Genomic DNA, 15110 nt, shown 5'->3' on the forward strand with positions numbered 1-15110 from the left:
ATCAAGGAAAGGGAAAGCTCATACTACCGCGGCGGGAGGTCGTCTCCCAACACATTCCCCCTATAGTTGATCTGCCACAGATTGAGGCATATCTTTTGGAGATGGTCACGTCAGCGGCGGCAAGTGGATCATTCATGCGCAGACTTAACTGAAAAAGAAAGATTCCCTTTTGTTACCGACCTTCTTCCCTTGACTGGTGTTTTAGGTCTTCTTATCCAAGAGGACACTTTAATCTTGCTTTAGAGGCCCGAATGCTTATCATTCTTGCCTTCTAAACTTCTTTATATCGAGGGATGAGGAACCATATTATCCTGCATTCCTTAAACCTATGTAGTGAGTCGTGTAGGTGGCGTGTTTAAATTAGGACCATACATTGGGATTCTTTTCCCCTCATCGCTAGCCAGTCGGGATGCTATCTCTCTTCTCCTTCGTCACTCAACCATCAAAATATGGTATATAATTAACAAACTCTTTTTTTTTTTTTACTTAAAACTATACTGAACCACCTATCTATTCCTTTTTTGGCGCTGTCCCGACACTGATGAGCATCACTTAGGCCTTCATTCATGATACTCTGCTAGGATCTGCAGCGCTTCAGTAGGCCCTAGGCACTGATGTGAGGTTAAAGTTTTAACCAATGCTTAATACTATCCATAAACATTGTACTCCCATAATAAGGCAAGAAAGCGGAAAATTTCAAAAAAGGAAAATCCTTTTGATTAGCCAGTTTCCAAGAGGGAGAAGGTCTTATGGCAATCTCAGGCATACTACTAATCGGTTATTTGGCCTGATCGAGCAACCTATGAACAGTTGTCGCCTACATAACCTACCTCCCAGACCAAGGGAAGAAGGTATCAGATCACTTTTGAGAGCCCTTTTGTGAAAGCAGTTCCTTTACTCTTTTTGAATGAATTACAGTCAGTAAAGTAATCTGGTGGAAGGGGTCCATAGAAAAAAAATTGGCTTCTTTTTCTTTTTTCTATTTTTCGTTTTAGAATAGAGAAAGAGTAGAAACTAAGGGTACGCTCTCTAGAAGATTTGCTCGGAGCTTTTTGGTCGCCTGCTATCTTGAAACCTCTTTGCTTGCGGGGGCAGGAGTGGAAAGAGCGCTTCGCGAAAGAATCGTGTGGCGCGGTGAAAGGTTTCCCGTTGGGGTTTCCGACCCTCCAGGTCTCCACCTACTTGTGGAATAGGGGGGGTTCCTTGATATTAAGGTGTCAAGGCGGTCGAAGAAGGCCACAGGTGGAAGCAACCGATGCCTTGATCATTCAATTGACTCCTTGCTGCCAGTCCGTGCTTGCTGTCATGCTGGCAAAAGCAGGGGTTTCGGTCGGTTTTACCTACTATTGGATTTGAACCAATGACTCTCGCCGTATGAAAGCGATACTCTAACCGCTGAGTCAAGTAGGTCAAGCTGAGTCAAGTCACCCTATAAGAGAAAGCCGCGCAACCAAAGTAGCCCTTACTATACAAGGGGGGCGGAGCGCTAAGAAAGAGAAAGCGTTATCACTATACGAAATGAAGCAGCGGCTAGCACGCTAAGCTAAGATCAACCAATGTTCGAACGCGGAGCCTTTCTTTCTCGGTCGTCTGTCTTAATAAGTGGATTCCGATTCATGCAGTCCTTCTCTGCTGCATTGGTCTTTTCACTCCCCACTCTCCACCATAAAAAAATCTTTCCACTATATCTCAGGAGTAGTCAAAGGAAGTACGGCGGGTCCGAGTAGGAATAAATTGACTAAGAAGTAGGGCATACAACAATGGATCAATTCATTCAACAAGATCTGTTCGGATCAGACCAGGATGAATGGGATTGGTCTGACCTCTCGCTCGGATGTAAGACTCCCGCCGCTGACAGATGTCCCATGCCACCTTTCGTGAACAGCTATGCCCGAGAATGAATTGTGATATAGCGCCGAATAAGCCACAGCTCTATTCCCGACTCGAAATCCATAAAGGACTTTAAGGGAGATAAAATAGGGGGCCCTATACCATACATCCTGCTGCCTTGGGACGACTGCACGTTACATCATAGCAGCACGACCAAATGGAGGTGGAAAGCCCTTGTATAGGTTGGGCGCTAGCTAGCGCCTTCCTTATACTAATAGAAAATGTTGGGCCTTCCCCTTATTTATTAGTATTAGTAAAGTTGCTCGAGGACTTCTACTGGGAATGAAAGTTCCCTATTATAGGATCCCTAGTAAAGCCAATTTAATGATGGCCGCTTATCTGAGTAAGAAGACGATGGCTCCTATTATTGGTGAGCGATCTCCTCTACACGTTATCTTTGGGCGTTTTACTCTCTTTCAAAGAGATGACTATTCAAACCGATGACTATTCGGATGCACGTGCTTTGTGAAAATTCCATCTCCTGCACAAGACAAACTGAGCCCTACATCTCACTCTATGTGTTTTCTTGAGTGAGGTTGGGGTACCCCTCTCTCAAAAGGGCTACAAGTGTTAATGATCCTTCTACACGACGATTCCACCTTTCTCGACATGTCACCTTTTTCGAACTTACTACGGAGCTCGGGGCTTTGAGATTCCCTGTGATGGTGGGCCATTATGTTCCCTTGTCTCCCCTTAGAGGGGAGGGGTGGAACTATTGAGGAGTTTATGTGAGACAGCATCAGAATTCTCCGATTTAATAGAGTCAGCAAGATCCGGGTGACCAGAGTGATCAGCTTAAGGGGAAGTTTCGCAGGTTTGTGAAGACAGATTCTCGTCACTCAGTTTTCAGAGCTGAGCCAACTGATTCAGTGGTCTCCCTCTCTCCCTATACTTCGAACCAAGACTCTTCTTCAGACTTAGGTTCTCTAGCTTCTATTCTCGGGGTACGTAGATCCACCCGTCTTCGTTTTCCTATTCATAGGTTTGTATCAACTAAGTCTCTGTCTACTTCCCACGAGTATTTTTTGCAATTTCATCCATCTTTTTTAACCTGATACCTTTGCAGAGGCCATATCTCAACCCTGCTGGCAGCTCTATGCAAAAAGAGATCGTAGCACTAGAATGGTTTGCTACTTGGGATTGAGTCTCTCTTCCTCTAGGGAAAGAAGCCATTGGCTACAAGTGGGTCTATAAAGTCAACAAAAAGCTGATGGAGCCGTTTAGGGGTTGAAGGCTAGATTTGTGGCCAAAGGATACACACAAGAGTATTGAGTCGAACCCCTTTCCTTACAGTCAAGTGGCCCAAGGGCCCCCTTTAGAGATAGGGGAAAGATTTGCCCCAGCTTGGCGAATCCCATCCCCGCGCAACGAATTGCATTGCCAACCTCCTGATTGTCTTCTTATCATTTTCCGTTGCATGTTTGGGATACGTTTGGTGTTCAATATATTCCCTGATGTCAGTAAACCATGGTTTACCGTTGGGTGCCCTTTCAATGGCCAAAAGATCACTATTGAACATGCCGGGAGTCAACTCAAAAATTTCTATTAGGTTGCAATACACCGGGCTGCTTCTTTGTTCTATCATGATTGGGCGGACTTTCCCTCAGGAATGTTTATCATGGAGGCCAGTGTTGCCAATGCATCCGCGAACTTCTTTTTTCTCTGGGTAGTGGAGAGAAACTTATTTTCTTGAATTGCTCAGTGAGCTTTTCAAGATAAGCATGGTATGTCAAAAGTTTTTCATATTTGGTTTTTCATTTCTTTTGCGTTTGGCAGATGATAAGCGTCGAATCCCTAAATACTTCGATTTCTTATATTCCCAGGGTCAAGGCAGTCTTTAATCCATGGATACATGCTTCATCTTCTGTGGTATTCTTAGTTCCTTAAAAGTTCCGCTTAATGGCAATGGGGGTGTGCGATTCATCAGGTGCAATCAGCAATGCCCCTACTCCGTACCCATTTTGATTAGTCGTGCCATCAAAGTCAAATTTCCATGCCCTCCTCTCCTTACAGTCAAGTGGCTTTCCGCTCCTCTTCTGTGACAGCTATTTCCTCGTCTGGGAAGCAATCCTTAAACTCATGTTCCTCCTTGATAGGGTGCAAGGTGTTCTGCTATCGCCCTTCCTTTTTGGTTACATACGTGATGTCGAATTCAGACAGAAGCAGTAACCATCTTGCGGTCCTTCCCGTTACGTTAAGGCGGGTTTCTCGAACAAATACTTTTTTTGTAGGTCCATGGAAGCTATTAAATGTACTGGGTAAGACAGCATGTAATGCCTCAATTTCCGCCTTACCCGCCAAGCAGGTTTTCTCCAAATTGGTATACCTGGTCTTGTAGTCAGTCATTTTCTTACTAGTTAAAAGACTTAGATAACACACCGGGTTTACATAAGAAAAAGTTCACGTAGAGAAAAGAGATTAGACTAGTCATTGCACTAGTAGCGTCTACGAGCCTCCCGCTTCGGTACCATCTCCTTTTTTACCAGCCGAGCTGCCCTGTCAACCCTTTGCGGCGCTTGCTTCCTAGCTAGAACTCACACAGCGCAAACATAAATGAGAACGTCGCATAGTCTGACTCCCTAGCGCACAGAGCAAGAGTAAGCTACTTCACTCGAGAAGAAGAAATAGGCTAACGATCGGCTCAGATAAGGATGCCTCCTCTCTTTCCAAGCTAGCTCCGATGCAACTGCTATCGAATTAGCTCTTGGGGATATCATAGGTAAGAAGGAAGCCAATGCTGGAGGAAGTGAATCAATCATAAGAGGTTGTTAAAAAAGGTCTGTTGCTTGCCCGAGTAGGGGAAGGGATTGACCTAAGGCAAGGTTTACTTATCCCACTCTAGTGCTGGTAGGAAGCCTCCTTTCGAGTAGTCTCATAGGTCAGACCGGTTCCAACCATTCTTGCTAAGGCTCCTAGCGAAAGATCAAACTTAAGAGTAAGAAAAATCTCTTGTCTTAGACTTAGATAGCAGTTGCAAGTTTAAAGACCAGCAGCGAGGGGAAGACTTTTGTAGAGAAGTTTAGACAGGTTGACTCCTTTTTTGGTTGGTACCAATAGACTTTGGGCGCTAAAAAGATACCCTTCTCTATTTCGTCTTCTAGCTTCAATTTCCCTATCTCAAAAGGAGAAAGAACATCGCATGGGAGAGGATGCTTAACCACAACGGAGTCTGTGTCCGTGTAGTAAGCATCCTCTCTTGAGATATAGGGATAAAGGTATATCCTAGCGTAAGCAGTTATTGCTGCCGATAACTGGACCGCCGCGTTCTTCTTGTAGCGCCATTCCCCCGAGGTCGGGTTTGTATTCTTAATGTAAGCAACGAGGTTTAGATTTTGTCTAAGGGGCTCACTGTATATGAACTTCTCACACGTTTGAACCAAAACCCTGAGGCGAGCATCGTCGCAGATCTCGGTAGTAGTGCTTTCAGGGTTTATACCAAATCGACCGTAGAGAGAATTCATTAGTATCTTGTAGACGTAGTCCATCGCTACATTCCCTTCTTTCTTCGCCTCTTTCCTCTTCTCCGAGAGAGAGCTAACAAAGTCTTTAAATGGGCTTCCCTCACCCTTCTCAAAGAGGTATCCACTCATTGGGACTACAGTGTAGCCTATTTTTTTGGCATACTTGAGTTCCTCGCTAAAGTATACCCCTACAAACTTCCCTGTCGGGAAGACCAGAGTCCTATCTTCCATTCGATAGGGGAGAAAGGGCCTTTTGAAATTCTTCGTCCTCGGGCAGATCACATATGCCCGGATAAAGCCAAAGAGGCTATCTATGTCCCGCTCACGCAAATCCCCATGCCAGACAGGCCGCCCAGTGGGCATGATGTTTTCCTTCATTACAAAAGGATAAAGCGAGTTTACATCATAGTAGTGTAGCTTCTCACCTACTGGTATATACGTATCCACATGACCACCGTAGTAACCTTCTCTCAGAAACCTGTCCTCATTGGGGTTTGGGATGTAGATGGGCCATTTATCTGGTTCGTAGAACTTCTGACGAAAGAGGTATAGCGCCAATGCGCTAAGGCTAAGCTTTTTCTCTATGTCAACCTCGAGTTGATCCCAAATTCGCTTTTGCGCCTTTTGCATCACACCGCCAAGGAGAAGGACGTCCTTCCTCAAATAGTCTATCAATTCCTCCCTCATACTTTCCAGATTCTGGAGAGTCACTTTCTTATGATCAACAAACCCTTTATGCCCGAGTTCAGGGCATAGATTCTTTGAAAGTGAATCAAGCGTACCCCTTAACATATTCAACGAGTCGCGGAAACGGAATAGAACTCTCTTCCCTGATTTGACACTGATCTCGTAGATGCGGTTGTTTCGCATTATAGTTCTTACCTCACCCTTCCAATTAGACGTCAGGTGCTTTAGCAAGAAAAGCCCATCGAATCTTCCTAAGTTATGGAAGTAAATTGTTAGGGCGGGCCTAAAACCTTTAGCTATATGCTCAATTCTGGACACAAAGTCCTCAAGCACCTTACTACTCCTTTCATCAAAGGAGTTTATTGTTATGTTGTAGTCCTCGCTGAAATAGGTTTCCACCCTATTGTACTTGACAGGCTCCTTTGGGAGAACAAGCATGAGACCCGCTGCATACGGCTTATGCGTGTTCTCCTCGCCGGTTATTAATGTCTCTAGATCAGCTACAACGAAAGCTTTTCGCTCACCGTCTCTTTTTCCCTTTTTGACCGCCGTCATATAGGGGGGGGGCGTAGCTACGCTTACCATGTCTGATCTCATCAGCACGGATAGGTTTTGACTCATTTTGTGGGAAGTCCATACGGATGACCTCCTCTAGCAATTTCTCTACCCCCTCCCCTGAGGGGGCTGCCCCTACAACTTTATTCTCAACAGTATAGACTCGTAGCGTGAGCCTAACGATACTACTCTCCTCGTACTTTTTAGCGAACTCATTTAGTGTGGATACTATATCCCCATAGACTGTACTTATGGGGAGCAGTTTACCATCATCTCCATACAGCCGAATAGCATGCCCCACGGTTACGGTTACATCTGGATTCTCCAGGTCAAAGCCAATCGTGAACTTTGCGTACCCTGATGATGGTAAAGAGGGGTAAGCAAAGAGATACAACATGTGAACGACGGCCAGACTGAGAAGGCGCACTTCATTCCCAAGCGGGGGGGGTTTGAACGTCATGTTCGCCAGGATCAATGTTGGGTGTTTAGTATTTACTATTTCTGTTTTCTCGACCCTACCTAAGTACTGAGCTACCAATCCCTTACTACTACCATCGTTTATTGCTTCATTTTCTTTCATGGGTGTAGCGCGTTTTTTCTCATTCCTTCCGGAAAAAACCGGACCTTATCCCCGAATTTCAACCACATGTCTAAATGACCTACATAATCCTGTGATACGCCGGATATACTACTAGCATAGCTCTCGTATGAGAGAAGTAGCGCCTTCATCCTTTGTCTCCATGTTGCCTCCATTTTTTTGCTAATACCGTCTGGCATATTATTTTCCAAGTAATTCTCCAGCTCACCGATAGGTATTACACGCCCCGAACCCCCACCATGGCTCCAGCCCTCAGGCGAGGAGCCTTCGGCATTCCAAATAAAATTTGCGTATATCATATCATTTATAATCGCTAGCGGCGGCCCCAATTCCAAAATGGCATCGGCATAAAGAGAAGGGAGTTTCCTGCTATAGTGAGGTGTAGTTAGAAAGTTGTCGTGTACTGTATATATTGGTCCTCCCTCTATCAGCATTTTCTCTACTACAAGCATCGCAATATAGGCATCCTTCTGATGGATGAAGTTGACGAAGGTTGAGACCTCTGTCTTCCTACGATCTCTATTATCGGTATGAACTCTGAGACTTATTTGTCTCCTTTTATGATTGCGATCATAAACTGTGATTTTGACGACATCACTCTTCATATAATCTTGTGATGTACGAAAGTAGGGCACAGCATAATAAACAGGTACACCCTTAGCGGCGGCGAACCACCCAATATTCCTGATCAAGCTGGTTAGGCTGTCCATGCCTTTTTATTTCTCCTTCCAGAACTTAAAGCAAAGTGAGGCTAGTATGTGACTATCCTTAAAATTGATGTGCTGCGACAAGCTTTTATGTATATCGGAGCTTGTGCTCATGAGTGTTTTTCCATAAATCATTGGCATGAAAATACTTTTCACCATCTTCCGCACCACTATTAGTGATAGACTATTATTACCAAGTTCTCTTACAATGTACTCTTTGACTTCGGAGAGGATATTCGTATAAATATCTTGGATTTTCTTATCTTTGGAAGGCAAGAGATTCGTGCTCTTCGCCATATCTTCATCCAACAAAAAGTAGCTCATAATCTGGAAAGCACTCGCGGACGCGTCTTTGGTAACTGGGAACCCCTCTATTTTCTTTTTTACCAGCGCCTTTTGCGCGGCAATGAACTGAAAGGGGTGCCGCGCCTCTCGACCAAGCAGAATAGCATCAACCCGACCCTGCATTTCTGCCTCTCGCAGACTTTCGTTGAAGGATATTCCAGCTTCCTCCAGGCTGGGGTAAGACTTATAGTGGTATAAAAGGGCCTCCATAACCTCGTCCGAGTCTGCGGGCATTTCAGGATTGCTAAACGCAAAGTTAATAAGACTTCTTGAGAGATCACGCTCGTGGAAATGCAGGAGCCCGCAGCGGTAGATTCTCCCCCTGAAGTCGAGAAAGGCAGGCAAATATATTTTATAACCCTTGTAGGCCTTTGCAAGCTTGAGCATACACCGCTCATAACGGGCGCGCTGTACCTGTTTTGTTAACTGATTTATCAATTCGCTAATACCCCCTATTTTTTGGAAAGTATCTGTATCAACGAGATGACAATCCCTAACCTCTTTATATAGATTTGCTATATTCATATGAGAAAGATAACCCGGTAGGAGATGCCCGTTATCAATAAAGTCTGCCTCTCTTTTTTCAATACATGCCAAGACATCGCTGTTGATTTCAAATGCCTGATTTTGAAGCGTGTTCATTACTCTGCACAGACTCTCACTATCTTTGATTTGAATCAACAAATGATGTATGTCACCCGTAAGAAGGCTGTAGCTGGTACCACTATAACGCCCGCTTAAGTAACCCCCTTCTAGATCGGACAGGTCTTTTACTTGACGGCCGATGCCCCTCCATGAAAGAGGTTTGCACACCATAGGCAAGTTCAGCTTCATTGGGAGCTTGGCTGGATCGAATTTGCATTGCACATATGTTTTTTTATGTACATACCACTCTTTATCACCCTTTTTATTCTTTTTTCTACGTGGTGGAAGATCTTCCTGATCTGTCTCTAAACTAATCACATCTCTACTAACCATGAATTGGAGTAGGGCGGTTCCGAGAGGGAACGTACGATCTTTATTTCTTTGATCAACTGCATCCCCCCCTTTTTTTCCTCCAACATTTCTTCTTAGGAGGAATGCCTGCCTCCGTATTGTTGACTCTAGGTGTTCAATCAAGGTGGATGCGCGAACACGCGCACGCTCGTCGAGCGGACTAAATAAGAAACTTAGTACATGAACGGCTATAAACTCAAGCGTATATTGACTAAAGGCATTTAACAATTCTGAATCTTCCCCCAACACTTTCTTTTTGATGAATTCGCGCGCACTACAACTATTCCTATCAATTAAACCTTCTACTACGTTAAACGTGTCTCGCCAGACATTTCCCTCGCTGAAAGCCATAGTTTCTTTTTCAATTTCCAATTGGAGCTCCCTTAACTCTTCTTCTGGGATGTCTGGAAAACGAGGATCATTCTTTTTTTCTTCCAATAAAGCGAAGACAGCATCTTTCTATTTTTTTCGTTGATTACTATCATCATTTTGACGATTTAGAATATCTTCCCTACACTTTTCATAGAGGTGACTGTGCAAATTTTTCCAAAATTGAATAATCTCATCGCCTTGTTTATGATCTAGATTCTTGTAATACAATTCTATCCACTTAGTAGACGATTGTTTTGGCATTGACATATCATCATTTTTGAATCTATTCATAAGCTAAAAAAGAATTGTTGTCTTTTTGATATTTATTGTTGCATGTCTTGTGATATTTATTGTTGCATGTCTTGTGGTATTTTCTTTTTTCCAGAGATGTTCTGTTCTCTGTTGTCGAACCACTGTTATTGACTTACCCTCCAGCCGATTGAATAGGCTGAAGAAAGGCATTGAGGAGAGAATTGATCTCTCACTCTTGGGTTTTTCTTTTTCAAGTGCCACACCCATAGTAAGCCACAACTCTTTTTCAAGTATTATAAGAAGGGTGCTTTATCACGCTTTCTACTAGAATATTCGAACCTCGACATATGACACACTCATTCTTTTTTTAGCTAAAGACTCGCTGTATGTGTATAATCCTTTTTTTTCAGAATATCGTATATAATGTAGTTAGTATATGTATGTACTTTTTGACTTTATTAAATTGTTTAAAGAATGAAAGTAATCTAAGATAAAAAGAACGAGGGGAAGAATCGACGAGGCGAGTGTTCTCGAAGAGAAAATCATGATGATGATGAAAAAAGCGTGAGGAGAATTCGAAACTCGAAATGTTAGAAGGTGCAAAATCAATAGGTGCAGGAGCTGCTACTGAGTACTGAGTGAACGGGCGAAAGGAGATTGGAGATAAATCCGTTCCACCTTCATCGCATATAAATGGCTTAGCGAACTCAAGAGCACCTTTGTCAGAGACTAGCTACTTTTCGACCGATATAGTTAGGTCATAGTTAGGTCGCAGTCCTATCAGGGGGCCGTATACACGTTTGCAACCTTTTCGTCGGCGATAACAATGTCGTCACCGAGAATGGCTTTTTGAAAACCTTTGCCCTCTATATACTTTATATACTTTCTCAGCCGCACACTAGCATACTAACATATGGTGAGTTAGTTTAAATGCAGGCGTCAAACCATTTAGCCGGGTTGGGGGTTGGTGAAGTCGGTATTCGCGAAGGAAGAATGCTCTTCATCTCCCCTCGCCGTAATTCTCTCTGGAAGTCGCCCCTACAACCCCTTGACTCCTGCGGGCTACGTTCGAACGAAACGAGAGTAAGGCTTTCTCCACGAGAGAACAGACTGACTACTTGGAGAGGGGCGCCTAGTTAACGGAGTTCACGAGGAAGCGACTTTTGTTAGTGAAGCGAGGCCTCACACATCAAACCATATCTTTATCTTACTGAACCGAGTGAGGTATAGACAGATTATACCACAGCTTGTGTTGTGGCGAGACGAAGGGACGAAGCCAGAGGCTCCCTTGCTTGCTTTTGCTTACCGGACAAGAAGGATTATTAGACCTATTAATTATTAATGGACTATAGCGAACCATAAGGAAGACCCTCGTGGTCTCCCTTTGACTTGCTAGGAAACTGAGATCACACTCTTTCCTACTCCAGACAAGTAGTACGGGATACGGACTATAACTCAAGCCTACTGCTCCGTACAGAGTCAGGATTCAGGGATTTCAAACACTCTAATGGACTATAACAGCTGAGTAGTACAAGTACAATAGCCCTGAGTGACTCTTGGCTGCCTTCAGTGATAGACGCAATTACTTGGACGATTCTATTCCTACGAATAGAGACCGCAGAGGAAGGCGTTGTCACGAGACCCGCCCTCCGGGATAGAAAAAGCAAAAATCCTAAGTGGCTTCTTGTTTGGGGTATCTGAACCGTATTCTTGTTCGGATGCTTGAATCGAACTCATCTGTTTATTTACGGCAAACCTTGACCATCGTTTCCAAGGGAAATTGATTGAATGCACGATCACGAGCCATTCCCACCGACCCATCATGAGGTCACATCTCATGAGTCTATCGTGCCAAAACTACTAATGCTAAGAATGCTTCGCCCTGACTAGCTAGTCTGGGAAGGTAGGTAAGTAAGAGGCGGATCTAGGGCTTCTTCGACTTCTTATTCATAGTTGAGATACTCCCAACCTCCACCAGCAAGCAGCACCGGAGTGAATCGTAACGTTTCGATCTGGGGGTCAGGAGCAGAGGTTGTAGTATCGTAGCTAATGCTCTTTGATCACCGTCACGAGATTTGACTATAGCTAATCAATCTCCTGCTTTCATGGAGTTTGGAATCTTAATGCTATCTTAGAGCGGATCTAGAAATCCCCAGGTAGTGGTAGTTGGCTTGGTGAAATCCGATAATCGATTGGCTTTAGAAAGGCGAAAGGCGGCTTGCCCAACCTAGACATTGTAACTGAAAGTCCTGCCTACTTCTCTTCTAGGCTTAGGGTAGTCCTAGACTACCTTCTTCTTTGCTGGCTTGGGAAAGACCCGCGGGCTATGGATCCCACTAATAGAATGGGACTATAACCAACCTTCCATGGTCTAGGTTCAAGGACAATACAGATTGTGGCTTGGAGTATCTAAGGAACGGTAGTCGTTTAGTGCGACAGCACTCTGGCTTCATGGACCAAATTTTTAGGGACGGACTCGCTAGTGTCCCAGGGGTGACACTACACACTGAATTGCCCACAACACTATTTTTCCACAGGACTGAATCCATAGAAACCTTGGCCATTACTTTAAGCGGCGGATGATTGGTATGCAGGATCGGTTGCAACGGTTTCACATTCATGTGAATCAAGAGATTGGCTTGAAAGGCTTTCCAACTAGCCATAGTACCATTGCGAGTTGTCCTTCTTCTTTAATCGGTCGCACCAACTTGTTCCCGCTTTGGGAAGGGAACTTGGTTGGAATTCCAATTTAAAAGAAAACACATGCGAAAGGCAAGACATTGAGAAGGGCTTGTTCTTGAATTAGATGGAACATTAGCGGTCTTAGGTGATTTATCATTGCCCCCAGGAGAGGTTCGAAAGTAGGGCTATTCAAAGCACAGTGAGGCAAAGCGAGTGACAGGTATGCAATCCCCAGTAAAGTAAGCCAAGTAACGACTATCTACAACCTCTTCTTTCATTTGTCCTGAAAACAAGCTATTTGTTCTGAAAGAAAAGCAAGCTAAGACGCTTTTTTCGCGGCAAGAGCGGTGTTGTAGCATCAACAGGAAAGTTATTTGGCAGTTGCTTTAGCAGCTCCTTCTCTAAGACCGTCTTCAATAGCAGCGCTTATTCCAACAACACCAGCAAGAGCGGATACTCACCTAAGAGCAGATATGCCGACATCTTTCCACGTTCAAGCAGCTAATCAGTAAACGACTTCTCCGTCACTTGTTCTTATTCTTAAACCCTTCGTGCCCCATAGCTGTCGTAGTTAGATATCAAAGTTCTCCCTCTTAATGATAATTACTTTCCTGGGGCGGTTGTGCAAGACGAATGCAAGCTGTAGGATATTAATTGATAAAGTCAAAATCTTTCTCTAGCTCTAGACTAGCTATTCCGCATTGCCCTTTCGTGTCTTATTCCAGATCTTTATTGAATCTGAAGTTAAGTACTTTCACAATATGAATTCCCAAATCTATAGGCTATGTCAATAGTCATCGCCTTGTCTGACTTCCGTCTTCCATTAGCATTGCCTACTCGTAAGACATATTATACAAAGTAACCAGATCCCCTCACTCGAGTTCTTTGCATTGAGCTCGCTTGGTTCGTCTGTTCATCGGTCATTGAAGGAAAGCGTTTATGGCTAGCGTAATGTCTTCTGCCTATCTGTATTCTAAGAATGTTCTCTTGCCCCCAGGTGTTCGTCATGGTCGCGGTAAAGGTTTGTTGGAGCCTGGTCGAGAAGTTCAGATGTTCATCCTGCGTGATGAGGGACAAGCGGTGGAAGAGGAAAGTTTCGTCATGGATATAGGTTTCCTAATCCTAAGGGAACAAGGGATCTAAAATTACTATTTTCCTAATGTGTTTTCATTAGACTAAAGATAGAATTCTCCGAGGGTTAGGAAAGTGGAGATAGGGTCAAAATCCCAAAGGATATTTACAAAGACTACTAAAAAAGAGCGCGGACTTGGCTTGGTGTCGGGAATGGAAGAACAGCAAGAGACAGGGCTAATCGTTGGTTTTGTCTACTATATTTATTAGAATTATGATTGATATCCTCGAGGCGCTTTTCCTTAAGAGACGGGATAAGAAAGAGAGAGAGCTCGTGGCTGTATATTTTTTCTCAAATTGATTCCTAACAGGAACAGGATTGGCAAATGTCACTGTGCGTAACACATTAAATTGGAAGTGGAATGAAGATAATGCGCTTTACTCTTTCATTTGTAGCTGGATTAGTCCTTTGGTTGGGCTAACTTGAATCAGTTTAGTTTTTCACTAAGCCTCATCTGAGTGCTATATACTATTAGCTCCTTGATTACAACTCAAATAAAATGAACATTTTTGTTTCACCGCCTACGGCCCCTCGATCTTATTAGCTTAGTAGCAGCCGTGGAAGTTATAGTAGTTCTAGCAGAGTAAGCTAGAAGATGACCAATCCCCCCATCATGATTCATGATTGGTGGCGACTCGGATGGCATCTGATTAACTAGCGCAGGAGAGTGAGTTCCCGCAGGTCATTTTTTTCTCTTATGAGGCAAGTCTTTTAGAGCACAAGAACGACTTAGAATCGGTACCGCCATCCATGTTCAAAGAACAGATGCAGCTAACCAACGGGCAAGCAGGTTCCGCGGGTTAGGAGGCTGCCTTTAAGTGATAGGGGGGCCCTCATTTCATACAAAGGAAAGCTTATAGGGAAGAAATGATAGCCACCCTTGTTGATACGCAAGTGCAGATTGAAAAACATATTCAAGCTGCACTTGTGCAGCGGGGCTACTCGGTTGAGTCTCTTCTTGCGAAGAGGAACCAGATCCGGGGGCTCATCTTTTCCCCAAGGGGAGAAGCGCTTAGTGCAAAAACTTACGCTTTGCACCTAAAGGGGGTTCGTCAGTTGGGGACAGTGCAAAGCCTTCCATTTCGGCGGGTTGCAAGTGCCATAAAAGAGCAGAATCTCTTTCTTTAAATTGCGTAAATTCTGCCTTTTTTTCTCCTACTCCTTCTGTTGGTCAACAACCAACTAAATCTAGACTTCTTCACTACTCGTACAGGCTTGACGGAGTTAAGCTATATTGAGGGAATCGCTTTGTCTCAATCAATCTTCAATGCCTCAACTGGATAAATTCACTTATTTCACACAATTCTTCTGGTCATGCCTTTTCCTCATTCTTCTGAGGTTCTACCTCCCTTTAGATTTGCAAGTCAAAGTTTCTTTCTATTATATAACTAGGCCCAAGTTACGGCGGGCTCTTTCTATTCAACAATTTCTTA

General features: G+C 43.9%; 2 protein-coding genes across 2 annotated transcripts; both read right to left on the bottom strand.

Moving 5' to 3' along the window:
* Nucleotides 1–4325: 4325 nt before the first annotated feature.
* On the bottom strand, nt 4326–7053 carry LOC129884302 (DNA polymerase-like). Its single transcript, XM_055958621.1, has 3 exons — nt 6621–7053; nt 4970–6538; nt 4326–4417 (listed from the first exon to the last, which is right to left on the bottom strand). The coding sequence occupies exons 1-3, from the start codon at nt 7051–7053 to the stop codon at nt 4326–4328; spliced, it is 2094 nt and encodes a 697-aa protein (XP_055814596.1).
* Nucleotides 7054–7907: 854 nt separating this feature from the next.
* LOC129884303 (probable DNA-directed RNA polymerase) lies at nt 7908–9590 on the bottom strand. Its single transcript, XM_055958623.1, has one exon. The coding sequence runs from the start codon at nt 9588–9590 to the stop codon at nt 7908–7910; it is 1683 nt and encodes a 560-aa protein (XP_055814598.1).
* Nucleotides 9591–15110: the final 5520 nt, after the last annotated feature.

This window comes from Solanum dulcamara, chromosome 4 (assembly GCF_947179165.1).
Source record: "Solanum dulcamara chromosome 4, daSolDulc1.2, whole genome shotgun sequence".
In the NCBI taxonomy this organism is placed as follows: Eukaryota; Viridiplantae; Streptophyta; class Magnoliopsida; order Solanales; family Solanaceae; genus Solanum; species Solanum dulcamara.